Genomic DNA, 17,735 nt, shown 5'->3' with positions numbered 1-17,735 from the left:
GTGGGTGGAGGGTAGGAGGGTGGGTGGGTGGGTGGAGGGTAGGAGGGTGGGTGGGTGGGTGGGTGGGTGGGTGGGTGGAGGGTAGGAGGGTGGGTGGGTGGGTGGAGGGTAGGAGGGTGGGTGGGTGGAGGGTAGGAGGGTGGGTGGAGGGTAGGAGGGTGGGTGGGTGGGTGGAGGGTAGGAGGGTGGGTGGGTGGGTGGAGGGTAGGAGGGTGGGTGGGTGTAGGAGGGAGGTAGGAGGGAGGGAGGGTAGGAGGGGAGGGTCCCTCCTTCCAAAGTCATCGCTCACTGCTCAGTCAACACAGCAAGCGCCACTAAGACCCCCCCCCCCCATCCACGCCGCGTGACCCACACAGCCGTCCCTGGGCAAAGTGCTGGGTTGTTGCCGTCCGCACCACCGATGGAACCAGCATTAAAAATCGGTGCTCGTTCAGGGTTACGGTGCAGGACTTGCCTCAACATCCATCCACAAAGACAAAGATTCCCCCCGTATAGCATTAACAGACTGTTGGGGCAAGTGCTGTTCTAGCGAGTAGCGCCCAAGTAGGTCGGCACGGCACACGAGGCGGTGGGTGGCCAGCACCACGCCCGGCCGCCTTTGTCTCCCAGGTGCTGATGATAAACAGCACCAGGTCATTCATTTGCAACCGAGGCTCCCTCGGGGAGGCCCAAAATCAAACAGCCGCCGATCGCCACATAGTGGCGGTGACGTCACCACCGCACTCGTGCCAGGCTAGGTGCAGAAGGCTCACTGCTGGCAGGCTACGTTGACAGACCCAGGTGCATTTGGTTGACCGAGATGCACCAGCTGCGCTCTCCACTGCGCCAGCCTGCTGCGTTTTAGCTGCCCGGCGCGCCGCTCGTTGCTGTGAGTGTCGCTCCTCTGCCCTCCGCTGTTGCTGGAGGGCGAATGCCTCCAACTGCCCAGGAGCAGCGTTCTTCGCGAGCCTCCTCCTCCACAGAGGCCGATATTGACACCGCTGGTACCAGTCATCGGCAATTCCACTCAGCTCCACATCCCTCCTGTATCACATCAGTCCATCTTTTATCCAGCCCGTGCCGCGCCCGCTTATCCCCCTCTATCCAGCCAAACAGTACTGTGCCCTGCTTTGTCATGCGGTGGCTGGGCATACCGACTGCATGACCCAGCCAACGCAGCCTCGCCTGCCAGAGGAGCCCATTGAACGAGACCGCGTCAAGATCTTTCAGGGATCTGCGAGCTCCTTAAACAATCCAGGCTGGATCCCAGGAGGCAGGCCAGCATCAACGTTTAAAGCCGACGCAGATGTGCTGTTAAAATGGCTCCACGTTTCGCAAAGCACACACACGCACACACGCGCATACCAGCGCACACACGCACGCACTGCCATGTGACGTGCAAACACACGCCGAGGCATGTGACATGCGCATGGACACGCACACACGCGCGCACATTCACACACAACATTGTCCAAGTGAAACCCACTGAGCAGATCAGAAACGAAACGAGACCTATAAACGACTCCCATTATAATCCGAGTAGAAGGCAGGCATCAACGGAATTTACATTCGAATTGCCCCAGTGGTAGATCAAGCAATGCGCATCCCCCATTTGAGTTCTGGTATCGTATTTCATCTTAACATGTTCCAATGCCACCACCTCCTTAACCTCCTTCCGTTCCGCTCTCTTAAAGCATCACCACCTCTTCTCCATCGCCCATTCCCTCCCCCCCTCCACTCCCTTCCCTCCCCTCCCCGTTCCGTGATCCCCTAAGTTACCCCTCTGTCGCTGTCACTCATTCCTCAATACCTCGTAGCGCGCCCCTGCCAACTCGTCCCATTCTGTGTCACCGTTGTGTAAGCTACGTCATCAAGAGCCTTGGGTGAAGGCGCTCTCTATAAATATACAATTCGATTAGATGTACAGCCTTTTATCAATCCACTGCTGGATCAAGGCTTCCCCTATGCTTTGTCGGTCTTGGAGTGGGGGGCAGAGGGCAGGGGTGGGTTAGACCATACTTCACCACGCTGGGCTGCGTGCGTTGGTGAAGGAGCGACCCGCGATGGGCCACTTGAGACGCTGCCCACCACCGATGATCGGCCGCGTGGGAAGGCCTCATCCAGCAGTAGAGACCAAAGGCTAGCACCACACGCACCTGCCGTGCTCAATGTCGAACCCCACAAGAATGTGCTGGGGCCGCCGGTCCGCTGGACTGAGAGACGGAATCCGAGGCAAGTCACCGCGGACGCGGCGAGAGAGGGGGGGGCTGTGCACTCGATGCAGTGTGTTGCCGGGTGACGGAATATTTTCTGGTTCGCCGGCGCGGACAGACGCCGTGCGTGAAAAAAATAAACAAAAATAGAAAAAAAGACAAAAAAAGACGAAAAAATAGGCTAAACAAGATGAAAAAAGACAAGACAAAAAAATTTACAACAAAAATAGAAACAAAAAGACATGAAGGTAGACAAAAATAGGCAAAAAACACTAAAAGGTAGACTAAAAAATAGACAAAAAAATTGACAAAAAAATTTACTTAAACATTGCTCCTTTATGAGCTTTCCTCTCAAAAGGGGTGGGGGCTTTTTGTCCGACCCATACTTTACCACGCGGTGGTCAGCGCGAGTTTTTGAAAACGAGAGAGTCTCGGGGGACGGGCTACGCAGGTTCAGCTACCGCTCGCCACGCCGTTGGCCATGACGGCAGAACGTGGAAAACGAACAGGACAGTTTCCCCCCCCCGTACCGCCCTCTCCGCGGCGAGTTGCCGTCTTCACTGCGCGGTGTGCTAACCGCTGCGCCACCGCTCCACTGATGATTACCCTTCCCTCATTAAGGGGATGGGGCTGCAGTCAGGGCAGGGATTAAACGCAGAATTAGAGCCGAGGGCAAAGTGTTTATTGTTTGGGGCTGCGATAAGGATTTACTCCTAACAAGGGTTAAGGCCAGTTTAATATTCCTTAGGATTAGCATCTAGATGGCAGTAGCGATGGTGTTGCTGCAATGCCTCGCTAAAGTCACATGACGTCGCTGTTATTATTATTATCACTATTATTATTATTTCAAATCGGTGCCAACTATGGACGTGGTCCAAACTTGAGGATTAAGCGGGAAAAAACAAACATCCTAAATTTGGCCCAGATCCGAAATTCGGGATGATCCTCAAAAAAAAAATGTTCGTTTCGGATTTGTGCGCGACGCCACTTTGCTGCATCGGTCGCCAATTGCGTGGCTGCAGAAGAAGTGATCGTCGAGTGAGTCCCGGTGGTAATGATCAGGCCAAACATCTGTATCGGAAGGAAAACTTCTCCACCCGACGCGGCCAAACAATTTAAACCGTTTAAGGCCGCGACAATGTTTGTCATTGCCGTCGTCAATGATGTGTGTATAACTTATATCGCGCCTGACGTAGCCAAACCACGCGAATCGGAGGTGCGATGTTTCAGCGCGCTCACCGTGAGCGAGTGGAGGGACAACGCTCACCATTGCGTTCAGCGATTTTGGTTTCGTGGCGTTTCACCTAAAAATCCGTGGCCTGCTTCTTCGGCTACGACAAGCTCCAGAACGTCAGAACTCTGCCTCGAGGTCATCGGCGAGGGAGCCCAAACAACAACAACACTCGGTCCGCCACGGTGGCGAAGAGATGTTAACTGCCTCGCCTGGTATACAGGAGGTCGTGGGTTCGATCCCAACCCAGACGACACCTGCTGCTGCTGTATATTTGGAGTTTGCGTGTCTCTCTCTCCCCCCGTGGTCACGTGGATTTTTCTCCGAGTCCTCCGGCTGTCCTTCAATAAATAGGATCAAAGAGAGTTTGTAGTATTTGGCTGCCATAAATGTCCACGTGATAAGCCACTTCGGTTGAGCTATCATTTGTGAAAGCCAGGTCTACAGAGCTCAGTGGGGCTTCACCTGGTAAAATTAAAATCGTTTATTGTTCAAATACTTCCAATGTTGGCCACGATCAGGATCGGTTAAACCCCAGCGCGGTTTCGCTAACTAATGCGTCAACCTCTCTACCACCACCGCCAAACCGCCTCCACCCATCCCAGATACAAAAAGGCAAAGATGCCCCCCCCACCTTGTAGCCTTGTAACAGACTGTAGGGGAAAGTGCTGTTAGCGAGCAGCACTTATGAAGGCCGGCACAGCACACAAACGAGGGGGCGGGTGACCAGCAGCACAAGCCGGCCGCCTTCGTCTCTCCAACGGTGATGCACCACGTGCTCATTTAAGGCCTGGTCGCGAGGGAGAATTGAACTCGCTCCAGACACACACACACCAACACCTTTAATAATTTCTGAAAGAACTTGGGGGTGAGCGGGCGGGCAGGCAAGGGGAATGAATGCACGCAGAAAAATAAATAAATAACTATTCCTAGCGACGAGCGACGAACCCCGATCCGCTAATAGACAGGAAATGTTTGACGGGAAGATTGTGGGTAATTTTGCCGATGGGCTGTAATTGACTTGCACGTGGAGGGAGGAGAGACGCTGCAACGGTTGAGTCACTGATAGCTTTTCACTGCCAATATGGGGGGGGGGGGTGGGATGGTAGGGAGGGGGGGGGGCGAAGAGGGGGGGGGCGAAGGGGGGGGGGTCCCTGCCCCTATCATGCGTCGGGCATTGTAACAATACCAGTCGACGTGCATCGCCACCTCGCAACTCCACAGCTCGCGGCGCTCCGTTTGAAGTCTGACGCTGGCCACGAGTGGAGCAAACATCGGAGAGGGGGGGGGGGGGCTTGGGTTGAGGGGGATGTACAAAAAGCTAGACGGATCGGAACCAAGGAACGACGCAGACGGAGTCCCGTGATCGCGACCGCCTGGAGAGAGATGGAGCCCGCAGCCTGCGTCCGCGGGAGTCGAGTTGCGGACGCAGAAAGCCTGGGTTCGATTCCAGACTCGGGCGCCGCTGAGTGGAGTTTGTTTACTTTGATACCGGAAAAAAATTTACCCGTAAAAACAAAGTTTTTCACTATAAATCCTTTATATGCGTGGCGGCTAGAGTCCTCTCGTCCTCTGGCTTGAGATGGCTGCCACCTATGGGTCAGATGATTGCCTGCCACCTTTAGGCAATTGGTAATTAAATATAATTTATTTTATCCTAAAAAGTGTAAAATTTTGGAAAAAAAATTTCACGAACATTAATTGTCACGCACAACGAGTCTGTGTGGAAAATGTCAGCTCGATTGGATCACGGGAAGTGGGTTAAAAAACGACCGAAAGATTTGCACGGTCGTAAGCGTGCAAGCAAGCAAGCGAACTTAATAAAGGATTTTAAAAGGTCCCATGATGCAGTGGCTCACCCCGAGCTATAATAAATGGTCTGATAGTGCATTGTCTTTGTACTGTTCGCCTTTTGGCGTTCTCTGGTCTGACGCTGGTGGTGAGACGAGGTCCTATTAGAGCAAGTTCTGTTTGCATGCTCACCACACGTACTCTGTGTGCTTAATGCAAACTTGATGCCTTGCGAAAGGTTTCCATTTGGCGTTTGAACATCTTAACACAACTCCTGCTGTTTTATTACCAGAATGGGTCAAAACCTCTTCTTATTTTTTCATAACGGAGTATGTTCTCACCCCCCCATCATCACCCCCCCCCCCCCCCCCCGTTTCCTCCCATAGCTAACAGAAACCCCATAAACGATGTCACCGCTGTCGGCCTAAGGATCCCCAATGCAAAAGAATATTCGCCGAAAATGACGGAAATGGGTGTACGCACCATCAGCATCATCATCATCATCACCATCATCATCACCATCACCATTATCATCAGCATCACCATTATCATCCTCACCATCAGCATCATCACCACCATCACCAGCATCATCAGCAGCATCACCATCATCCTCATCAGCATCCTCATCAGCATCCTCATCAGCATCCTCACCAGCATCATCACCAGCATCATCACCAGCATCATCATCACCAGCATCATCATCACCAGCATCATCATCACCAGCATCATCATCATCACCAGCATCATCATCATCAGCATCATCATCAGCATCCTCATCAGCATCCTCATCAGCATCCTCATCACCAGCATCATCACCATCACCAGCATCATCATCATCATCGTCACCTCCCGCTCCACCACCCATTCCACGTGGCAGGACCCTCCCGAAACGGAGTCTTTGAGACTCGGCGCGAGGCTTGCCTGGGTACACAAGTGGAACACTAATAATAAGCGCGTCTAATGTCACAACAACAATACTCCCGTGCGATAATCATAACAACAACAACAACTAACACGTGTAATGTGGAGCGCAAACGTGGCCCGTTTACAGGTCGCGATGCTGTTCATATCGGGTTCTTAAAACATAACTTTATGCACCACTGCTCCTGGGGTGGACCGTCAGTGGATTGATCACGGCTAACGATGACGACGACCCTGTATTATATTGACCTACGACCTCACACAAATTCCCGTGGTGTGCCGGGCTGCGGCCCCAGCGAACAACCCCCCCCCCCCCCCCCCCCCCCCCCCGAAGCGGCTCCGATGCAGTTACACCGCCTGCGCTCACTCGAGATGCCCCTCCCCCCCCCCCCCGGGCCCCGCCCCCTCCCCGTGTAACCACGCACATGAAGCCGAACTGTGCAGGCGAGAGATTTTAACCACCTACATTGTTGTTAGTGTTCAAACCGTGTGTGCGTCTCTGTATGTCTCTCTCCCCCATGTGTGTGTCTGTCTCTCTCTCTCTTTCTCTGTGTGTGTCTCTCTCTGTGTGTGTCCTCTCTCTGTGTGTCTCTCTCTCTGTGTGTCTCTCTCTCTGTGTGTCTCTCTCTCTGTGTGTCTCTCTCTCTCTGTGTGTCTCTCTCTCTCTGTGTGTCTCTTTCTCTCTGTGTGTCTCTCTCTCTCTGTGTGTCTCTCTCTCTCTGTGTGTCTCTCTCTCTGTGTGTCTCTCTCTCTGTGCGTCTCTCTCTCTGTGCGTCTCTCTCTCTGTGCGTCTCTCTCTCTGTGTGTCTCTCTCTCTGTGTGTCTCTCTCTCTGTGTGTCTCTCTCTCTGTGTGTCTCTCTCATGTCTTTCTCCCCCATGTGTTTGTCTCTCTCTCTCTCTCTCTCTCTGTGTGTCTCTCTCTCTCTGTGTGTCTCTCTCTCTCTCTGTGTGTCTCTGTGTGTGTGTGTCTCTCTCTCTCCACGTCTGTGTTGTGTCTCTGTGTGTGTGTTTCTCTGTGTGTGTGTCCTCTGAGCTTGCATTCATTCACACCTGATGACGGTTGCTTGTGTTGCAATCGAAACGTCGTATTCTATTCATTTATTTTATTTTCTTTCTACGCGACTTTACCGAGAGAACCAAAGAGCAATTGTTAATGTTGTTATTTGCTTTTAAATCCCAGCCTGAATTGTTTTATTTATCGTCTACTGACATAGTGGGTGGGGGGAGGCGGGCGGGGTAGGGGGGCGGGGCGGTTTATCTTATTGCACAAAAAATCCAAGGACATACAAAAGTGGGATGCAGTGAATAGCAAACCGAGGCTCAAAGACAACCGATGCAATTTGCAGAAAGCATGTGCACGCATGGACCGTGTGTGTGCACGCATGGACCGTGTGTGTGTGTGGACCTTGTGTGTGCGCGCGCAAGTGTGCGCGCTTGCGGGGAGCGGTGGCGCAGCGGTTAGCGCGTTGCGTAAACGAACCCCGCCCCCCCCAGTACGATTCCCGGTCTTGGGCCTCCCCCCTAGGTCGATTCGGCCTCAAATGAGTACCTGATGCGGTGCGTAAGCATCGCCATTGGGGAGACAAAGGCGGCCGGGCGTTGAGCTGGCAACCCACCCCCTCCGGGTGCCGGTCTTCATTATGTGCTCTCTAAAAGCACTTCCCCCAACAGTCTATGAAGGCTACACGGGGGATCTTTGTCGATAGAATGCGTCTGTCAGAAGGCCTCGCCCGAGCAAGTTTCACCATCCGCCGCCGTGATCGATCCACTGCTGGATGAAAGCTTCCGAACCATCGCCACCTCCCAAGGTCTCGTGACGCAACAATCCATCCGGCTCCTGCACACGAGCCAATTCCAACGCTTCCCCCAAGTCGCCGCTCTCCTCCCCTCCCTCCCCGCTCTCCTCCCCTCCCTCCCCGCTCTCCTGCCTCCCTCCCTAGCTCTCCTGCCTCCCTCCCTTCCCTCCCTCTCCGTTCCCCTCTCCTCCCTCCCCCACTCTCCTCCCCTCCCTCCCTTCCCTCCCTCTCCGTTCCCTCCCTCCCTCTTCCCCACTCTCCTCCCCTCCCTCCCCTCCCCGCTCTCCTCCCCTCCCTCCCCGCTCTCCTGCCTCCCTCCCTAGCTCTCCTCCCTCCCCTCCCTTCCCTCCCTCTCCGCTCCCCTCTCCTCCCTCCCCCGCTCTCCTCCCTCCCCCTTCCCTCCCTCCCCCTTCCCCGCTCTCCCCCCCCTCCCCCCCCGCTCTCCTCCCTTCCCTCCTCCCCGCCTCCCCCTTCCCCGCTCTCCTCCCCGCTCTCCTCCCTCTCTCCCCCTCCACCCGCTCCCCTCCCTCCCTCTTCCCCGCTCTCCTCTCTCCCCCCCTCACCCTTCCCCACTCTCCTCCCTCCACTCTCGCCACGCTTCTTTGCGCATTCTTGTTCGGCTTCTTTTGCCAACATTGCACGAAACCAAAGAGTCACATGTCCGCTAACGAGGGGTGAAAGAAAGGCCTCTTGAGAAGTGGTGGCCAGACGTACGGAGTGGGGGGGGGGTACCCGCTAAGCCTGCAGGGGGGGGGGACAGTTACATGAGGGGGGGGGGGGGTTCGGGGGGGCTGGTGGGGAGAAGGGGAAGTACATCTTGTGCAACAATTCCCCGGCAGAGTCACGAGAGCGGGTGGAGGCGTTGCCGCCTGAATGTGGAGAGCCACAATCTGACTGCACAAGGCGGAGTAGCCCTACCCAGAGAGCGAAGCTCATCGCTAAAACGTCGTCATCCACGGTCGATGAAACTAAACTTTAATTTTTTTTTTATTTTATCAAGCGACCTGACCACAAGTGATAGCTCAACTTAGTGGCTTATCGCGTGGAATGTGTAACAGCCGATTGCTCTAAACGCGTGACGTTGATTCTAAATGGAGGGAAAACCCGGAGGGACCTGGAGAAAAAGCCACACGATCACGGAGAGAGACACACAAACTCGAATATACAGCAGCAGGCGTCAGGGTCGGGATCGAAATCACGACCTCCTGTAGACCAGGCGAGGCAGTTAACATCTCAGCTCGTGCCAGATTAAGCTCGTGCGAGGCCTGTAGCATATGGAGCCCTAACAAAAACACAAAATAATGTTTTACGTGCATAGTAAAGTAATTGCATTTTTTTATTTGCCACACAAAGCCAGAAAATACGACAAATCGCTAACCTTAAACACGCAGTCGCTCATCAAAGTTTAAGGCAGAATAGTAATATATAAACACGCAGCTCTGACATTCTGTGACTGTGATTAACGCGGCACGGATTGGTTGAAGTGCGTCACGTGACCGCGAGCAAGAGACGGATGAGTGAGAGTGAGGCAGAGCCGTGCTCTGTCCACTGCTGTGGTTGTTCGGGGTTGCCAAAGGCTGTGGTGTAGTACTATAGTAACAGAGCAAGTGCAGAATCACTGAACCGGAATTTATAGCTCGAAATTTTTTAGCGCGGGGCCCTTGAAAGTGCAGGGCCCGTAGCTACCACTACACGTGTAGCTACTACAACACGTGTAGCTACTAGTGCTACTACTACTAGTGTAGCTGCTACTACTACTACATGTGTAGCTTCTAGTGCTACTGCTACTACTTGTGTAGCTACGAGTGCTACTACATGTGTAGCTACTAGTGCTACTACTACTACTTGTGTAGCTACGAGTGCTACTACATGTGTAGCTACTAGTGCTACTACATGTGTAGCTACTAGCAGAGGTGGGACAAAGTCATTGTTATGCAAGTCCAAGTCGAGTCTGAAGTCATCAAATTCATGACTCGAGTCTGACTCGAGTCCAAGTCACATGACTCGAGTCCACACCTCTGGCTACTAGTGCTACTACATGTGTGCTACTACTACTGCTACACGTGTAGCTACTACACGTGTAGCTTCTAGTGCTACTACTACTACTACCACACGTGTAGCTACTACCACACGTGTAACTACTACCACACGTGTAGCCGCTACTACCACGACAATCCGTCACTGCACTGAGCGCACCTGAACAGCCCCATTGTGACAATTGGGCTGCACGCCGCTGGCCAATGTAGCGCGTGCCTATCCGTTGTATGATTTCGAGACGGAGGGCGTCTCCGTGACGAGCCAGGTTATTGTAAAAGGTAGAGCGGATAATCAGTATCGCGGCACACACCAAAGATAAAGATCCCCCCGTATACCCTTAGACGGTCGAGGCAAGTGCTGTTAGCGAGCACCTATGAAGGCCGGCACGGCACACGAGGGGGTGGGTGGCCAGCACCACGCCCGGTCGCCTTTGTCTCCCCAGTCGCGATGTTTTTACACAACACACCAAGTACTCATTTGAGGCTGAGTCGACCTAGGAGAGGCCCGTGACCTGTTCAGATAATCGTCACCTGCTGCTGGTTGCCGCGAGCGGGAGATTGAACTCTGGCTATTAGCCGGGTTCTTAGCGCAGCGCTTTAGCCGCTACGCTACAGCATCGCGGCACGAACAGTCACAGCGCATGTGGTGGTGGTGCAGGGTGCAGTGTGTGTGGTGGTGGTGCAGGGTGCGGTGTGTGGTGGTGGTGGTGCAGGGTGCGGTGCGTGGTGGTGGTGCAGGGTGCGGTGCGTGTGGTGGTGGTGCAGGGTGTGTGTGGTGGTGGTGGTGCAGGGTGCGGTGCGTGTGGTGGTGGTGCAGGGTGTGGTGCGTGTGGTGGTGGTGCAGGGTGTGTGTGGTGGTGGTGGTGCAGGGTGCGGTGCGTGTGGTGGTGGTGCAGGGTGTGTGTGGTGGTGGTGCAGGGTGTGTGTGGTGGTGGTGGTGCAGGGTGCGGTGCGTGTGGTGGTGGTGCAGGGTGTGTGGTGGTGGTGCAGGGTGTGGTGGTGGTGCAGGGTGTGTGTGGTGGTGGTGGTGCAGGGTGCGGTGCGTGTGGTGGTGGTGGTGCAGGGTGTGTGTGGTGGTGGTGCAGGGTGCGTGTGGTGGTGGTGCAGGGTGTGTGTGGTGGTGGTGGTGCAGGGTGCGGTGCAGGGTGTGGTGGTGGTGCAGGGTGTGGTGGTGGTGCAGGGTGTGGTGGTGGTGCAGGGTGTGTGTGGTGGTGGTGCAGGGTGTGTGGTGGTGGTGCAGGGTGCGGTGCGTGTGGTGGTGGTGCAGGGTGTGTGTGGTGGTGGTGCAGGGTGTGTGTGGTGGTGGTGCAGGGTGTGTGTGGTGGTGGTGCAGGGTGTGTGTGGTGGTGGTGCAGGGTGTGTGTGGTGGTGGTGGTGCAGGGTGCGGTGCGTGCGGTGGTCGTGCAGGGTGCAGTGGTCGTGCAGGGTGCGGTGTGTGTGGTGGTGGTGCAGGGTGCGGTGTGTGTGGTGGTGGTGCAGGGTGCAGTGTGTGTGGTGGTGGTGCAGGGTGCGGTGCGTGTGGTGGTGGTGCAGGGTGCGGTGCGTGTGGTGGTGGTGCAGGGTGTGTGTGGTGGTGGTGGTGCAGGGTGCGGTGCGTGTGGTGGTGGTGCAGGGTGTGTGTGGTGGTGGTGCAGGGTGTGTGTGGTGGTGGTGCAGGGTGTGTGTGGTGGTGGTGGTGCAGGGTGCGGTGCGTGCGGTGGTCGTGCAGGGTGCAGTGGTCGTGCAGGGTGCGGTGTGTGTGGTGGTGGTGCAGGGTGCGGTGTTTGTGGTGGTGGTGCTGAATGGGGGAGGGGGGGCTGTGGGGGGGAGATGCTGAATGGGGGGAGGGGCTGTTGGGGGGGGAGATGCTGAATGGGGGGAGGGGCTGTGGGGGGGAGGGGCTGAATGGGGGGGGAGGCTGCCCCTTGCGCGTGAGCGAGTCACGAGGTAGCGCAGCGCGTGCCGACGATCACAATTTGTTTCATTATTTCCTTACTGCCTCTCCCCTCTCTCTCCCACCCACAAGAGCCATGGTCAATCCGCTGCTGGTGAATGCTCCCTCTCCACCCCTTGCAATGTCGACGCGAACTCGTGATCCCCAGATGTTTCACAATCCACCCTTGCAATCCGCTCAAAGCAAAATAAAAGAAAAATATAAAAAAAAAATTATATTTTTCTTTTACAAAAAAAACCTCGATATTTCAAGAGCCGCAATGCTTTGTGTGGTGAATACGAGACTGTGGTGGTGGTGGTGTTGGTCGAGGTTGGTCCTTAATAAATAACATCGCTAAGCCCTAAGAGAGCCACCGCATGCGACTCAGGGGAGGCAACGGGGGCCGACCCCCAGGACTTAAAGCGATATCCTGCACTCATCCCCTGCCCCTCCTCGCAGAACTTGGGATCTACCTCGAGCCTGACTTGACGATCGTCATCATCGTCCACTGCTAGATGATGAACGCCTCTCACACATCCAAGCCGCAGCAGTCTCCCACGAGCCTACGAAGCGGCAATGAGTCACGGGCAGGAGAGACTTCAACTAAAAAAAGAAACACATCCATAATAAAGGTTTAAATGCGAGTTAGAGCGCGTTTACGCCAACCCCCAAAAAAAAACCTATATTGTGGATGATATTGGTCGCGAACGCCTACGTGTTGAACTAAAAATAAACACATTTATTTTGCCAGGTAAGGTCCGCTGAGTGATTAGCTTCTTTTTCAGAAGCGACCTTTGGTCATCACAAGTGATAGCTCCACCACGCGGTTTGTCATCGTGGGCATTTCTAGCAGTCGCCAAATACTCTGAACGCGTGACATTGTTTCTAAAAAGTGGAGGGGAAAAAAAACCGGAGGACTCGGAGAAAAATCCACGCGACCACGGGATGAGAGAGACGCAAACTCCAAACATACAACAAGCATCAGGGTCGGGATCGAACCCCCCGACCTCCCGTATACCAGGCGAGGTAGTTAACATCTCACCACGGGAGAGAGAGACACGCAAACTCCAAACATACAACAAGCATCAGGGTCGGGATCGAACCCCCGACCTCCCGTATACCAGGCGAGGTAGTTAACATCTCCTAGCCACCGTGACGCACAGAGACGGACTGTGGTCGAGACTAACGACAGAATGGCAGCCAAAGGCTGGAGCGACGTACCTCCATCCCTGGAGATGGAGCGACAAAATCGATTTGCGTGCGTCTGTGCGGGTCGGGGGGGGGGGGACTGATCGCGTGACCACAGGGAGGGTGGCGACGATTCGAGGATGGGGTGCGGTGCAGACGCCTTCATCCAGCAGTGGATAGATCATGGCTCATGACGACGACAAGTTGGAAGGAGGTGGTTGGTGGCGTCAGAAACCACCCGTGGTCACACACTGGCTCGTAGCGTGAGAGAGACACTTCTGCAATGTACGGTACTGTATGTACAATCTTATTCAACAACCACAACGACTGGGACACACACAGATAAAGATCTCCCGCGTAGCCTACACAGGCTGCTTGGGGAAAGTGCTGTTAGTGAGCACCTCCGAAGGCCAGAACGACCCAGAATCATGTCCGGCCATCTTTGTCTCCCAAGTTCTGATGGGATATTTTAGTTTCACTCTCGATTTGAAGGAGCTTTCGTGACTGCAGTAATCCATTCTCGTGACTTTACCGAAAGAACCAAGGAGTAAATATTGTGGTTTGTTTTACACACGGTACTCATTTAAGGTCGAACTGGCCTAGTGGAGACCCAAAACCGGTTGACCGATCCATCACTGATGTTGGCCGTGAGCGAATTGGGAACTTGGATGGGCCGGTTCGTTACGCAATCGCGCTAACCACTGCGCCTCCGCTCCCCACGACACAATAAAGAGCCCCCCCCCCCACCACCACCGTATAGGCGTACCAGACTTTTCGGGCAAGTGCTGTTATCACGAGGTACGGTCACCACCAGGGCAGGCCGCATTTGCGATTATCTGAACCGGTTCCTGGGCCTCGCCTAGGTCGACTCAGCCTCCAATGAGCAAAACTGGTCCGGCGTGTAAAGACCGCCACTGGGTGAAACAAAGGCGTGCGTGCGTGTTGGGCCACCCACACCCTCGTGTTCCGTTCCGGCCCATCAAACGTGCTCGCTCCACACGAGAACACACACACACGTGCGCCACAATGTAACGCTTTAATTATATTTGCCTGCGGTGGATTGCTTCCTACACGCCTCTAAAACGTGCGTTCACTAAATGAAGGGCATTCGTGCAAACGCTACGCGTCATGTGAAATGCTCCGAGGCGCATTATTTTTAATGACAAGTGCGCTAAGTAAATAAAGACCGATATTATAATAGGGCCCATCAGCCATGGTCAATCCACTGCTGGATGAAGGGCCCCCCACCCCTCGCACCTCCCACCCCCCAAGTCACCGCCACCTCGATTATTACGAGCCATACGATGCACTTGCAGCACCCTTCCACGTGAACGGATTCACAGACACGAAACCGGAATGAATAAGTAGCGCTGGTTCGCTGTAAAATGGGCTCGATTTGATCTTCATGGGTGGAACGGAGTTTTGTTAAGAACACTGAAACACCGGGGGGGGGGGGCATCACCAATCCGGTCTACGATGTCGAGGGAGGGGGGGACACTGCTGCTGTGTGTACATGTGGCCCAATTATCCTGCGGTGAAAATGTAACTGCAATGGAATTTGTCAAACCAACAGTTACCCCACCCACAGTACCACCACCGTAACACCACCCTACCACCACAGTACTACCACACCACCACAGGACCACCACACTTTCACCACCACAGTACCACCACCGTAACACCACACTTTCACCACACTACCACCAACACCACACTTTCACCACCACAGGACCACCACCACAATACCACCACCACAGTACCACCACACTTTCACCACACTACCACCAACACCACACTTTCACCACCACAGTACCACCACCCTACCACGACCGCACTGCTCCACTGTGGAATTCCCTCCTCCCATCACCACCGAGGCTTTGCAACACAAATAGCGTCGCTCAATCCAAGATCCCCATTACACTCGTTGACGCCAGTGCCGTTTGTTGCTGGACGCTCGGCGTTTTGTGCATTTTGGGCCCCCTGCGCTCAGCAAACCGTGATATTACATAAATAAACATTCAACTACACAGGAGCCTCCTGATACAAGCGGTCCAGAGACACTCAATGGAGGCGTTCCTTGACCGATAAACGGCATGACTATGAAATATTGTTGGGAGTGGAGTGGTGGCGTAGCGATCAACGCAGGCCACTGCCAACCCAAACACCCGAGTTTGATTCCTGGCCACGGCCACCATATGGGTGGCGAGTGATACCTGGAACCGATGTTTGGCTTCCCACCCACCCACATCCACAAAACCGGCACTGATCAGTGTGGTGAAATATGGTCAAGAAACTCCCACGACCGAGGAGGTCTTCATCCAGCGGTAGATTAATGCCTATAAATTGACATTGCTGTAGTTATTTTATGATGTTTTATTTTTATTATTTTATTACTTCCCTTCTACGTGACTTTACCGCATGAACCAAGAAGATGAATCCCTGCAGTCACGAAAGCTTTAAATCGAAAAATTGCTGTAGTTGGTTTTGCTATTAAATCACATACGGTCATGAATACTCAACGCTTAAGAATGCTAAAGTTGTCCCATAGTCTGGCTCGGTGCACCGCTCACCGCCGCTTGGCATCAGATGAAACGCACCCCCCCCCCCCCCCCCCCCGTGAGTCAGAGATGTCAATTCTAAAAAAAAGAACTGGGGACATTTAAATTCAGATATCGTGGCCCTGCCGATAACGGGGAAAGAGGCCTTCAATCCAGCAGTGGACAGAGCACATCCGCTGCCAAATCGGCAGCATGAGGTCGGTTCAGCATTGCACAAAAAGCGGCGTCGCCTTACACCCGCAGGAATTATCCAAAGTCACCATCGCTCCATCTCCTCGATGTCTCGGGGGGCATCGCTCCCAGCCCCGTTCTCGCCCGCCCGCTCGCCCTTTGTTCTGCCACTCCACAGTTCGTGGTCTCGGACCACATCACTCGGCCATTGGACAGGGTGCTTCAAAAACACGTTCACGCTTCTGAGAATGTTTTTTTTTCTTTCTCAGAAGCAACAACACCACAATAATTGCGCTGTCCTCCGGGTTCTGGGGACAACCTGGAGAAGATTCCGTGCACGCGTTGACAATGAAAGCGGACAAGTGGACACACTGACTTGTTGAAGCTATTAACACTACATTTGTTATCATGTTACAGTGCAGTATCCGTTTTTTTTCCATTAAAAACCATCGTCCCATATAAAAGTGTTAACATTTGTTTTGAAGCACGCTGTTCAATCAAGCACCTACCGTGCGAAATAGGTCACACAGTCTGATTGCACGGCAGCGCGCATGCCATCCACGGCGTCCCCCCCACACACACACACACCACTCTTCCTGCCCAACTGTAATCGCGACCGACGTTTCGAGAGTTACTCCGCGAGATGCGTTCGTTCGCTCAACGTCGAGATCTGCTCTCCGCGGCGAGAAGGGTTCTCGTGGCAGTCGTGGCAGTCGTAATAATAACGACGCACGGCAAAGCCCCTTTGTCAGTCCGCTCGCTGCTGAATGAATGTCTCCCACCCCAAAGCCACGTGGTGGATAATCACGTGGCGGCTGTACGACCATACTTCACCACGCCGGCTCACAGCTCGGCGCAACAAACCTAACGCAGCCCCTCGTACAAACCCCCCCAAAAGATTCCCAAATCGAGGTGTGGGATTATATGGGGGGTTGTTTGACCATACTTCACCATGCAGGCACACCCAACCCAACCCGCAGCTTACAACCCACATCGCCCCCCCCGACCCACCACCGAAATCAACTGCCTCCTCCTCCCTTCCCCATCCCATTTCTCCACCACCCACCCCAATAAAAAAAACTTACCGGCAATGTCCCATAGCTGGAGTCGAACCAGGGTGTCGGCATCCCAGGTGAGGACTTTGAGGGCGAAGTCGACGCCGATGGTGGCGCGGTAGTTGTGCGAGAACAGTTGGTGCACGTATCGCTTGATGATGCTCGTTTTCCCGACGCCCAACTCTCCGATCACCAGCACCTTGAACAAATACTCCTTCTTGTCTGTCGCCATGTCTTACCGACTCTCACAGCGCATGCTCTCTCTTGTTTGGTTTGCGTTTCCTGTCTCCCGCGGGCGCGTGCTCCGTTTGATGTCGCGATCTATTTTGGGGTTTTTTTTATTGTTTGGTTTCGAGACGACGTTACAAATACGCGGTGATCGTCTCGTCCGGCTCCCACCGCCCAGGGCTACGCCACCAAACGAAATCAAAGCAACCACCGTGAGGCTTGCGTCGACGATGTTGCTAGAGATGTGATTTTAGTGGCGGTGGTGGTGGTGGGCCCTCCACACACACAAACACACAAACACACCGGCCGGAATCTCACACCGTCCACCACCACCACGAGTTGTTGCTGCGTCTTGTTCTTGGCTGGTGTTCAAAGCTCAGAGCCGCCCTCCAGCAACGAGCAGAAGAAGTAGAATATTAATGATACTCAGAAGATGACCGGCTGGCTATCGGGGGGAGCGGAGAAGAAGTTTTCGCCCGATCGTGGTGGTGGTGGTGGTGGCAGTACCCGTGGCAGGCGAAAAGTGTAGCGAGTGCGGAGATGGAATAAGAAGGGCGTGGAGTCGGGGGGTAGGGGTGGTGGTGGTGGATGATCGTGGGTGATGATGAGTGACGGAGGAGAGAGTTGTGTGTGTGTGTGTGTTGGGGGGGGGTGG

General features: G+C 54.3%; 1 protein-coding gene across 1 annotated transcript in view; it reads right to left on the bottom strand.

Annotated features, from left to right (window-relative positions):
- The window catches only part of LOC133351629 (ras-related protein Rab-32-like), a 30,020-nt gene extending 12,285 nt beyond the window's left edge, over positions 1-17,735 (bottom strand). The window contains 1 exon segment of the mRNA XM_061566975.1: positions 16,883-17,735. Within this exon segment, the coding sequence (XP_061422959.1) occupies positions 16,883-17,084 (202 nt within the window). The 5' untranslated portion in view covers positions 17,085-17,735.

This window comes from Lethenteron reissneri, chromosome 5 (assembly GCF_015708825.2).
Source record: "Lethenteron reissneri isolate LAM-NWPU_2019-01 chromosome 5, ASM1570882v1, whole genome shotgun sequence".
NCBI classification, from domain to species: domain Eukaryota; kingdom Metazoa; phylum Chordata; class Hyperoartia; order Petromyzontiformes; family Petromyzontidae; genus Lethenteron; species Lethenteron reissneri.
Note: the sequence above shows the minus strand (reverse complement) of the source record. Positions and strands in the feature narration are given on the sequence as shown.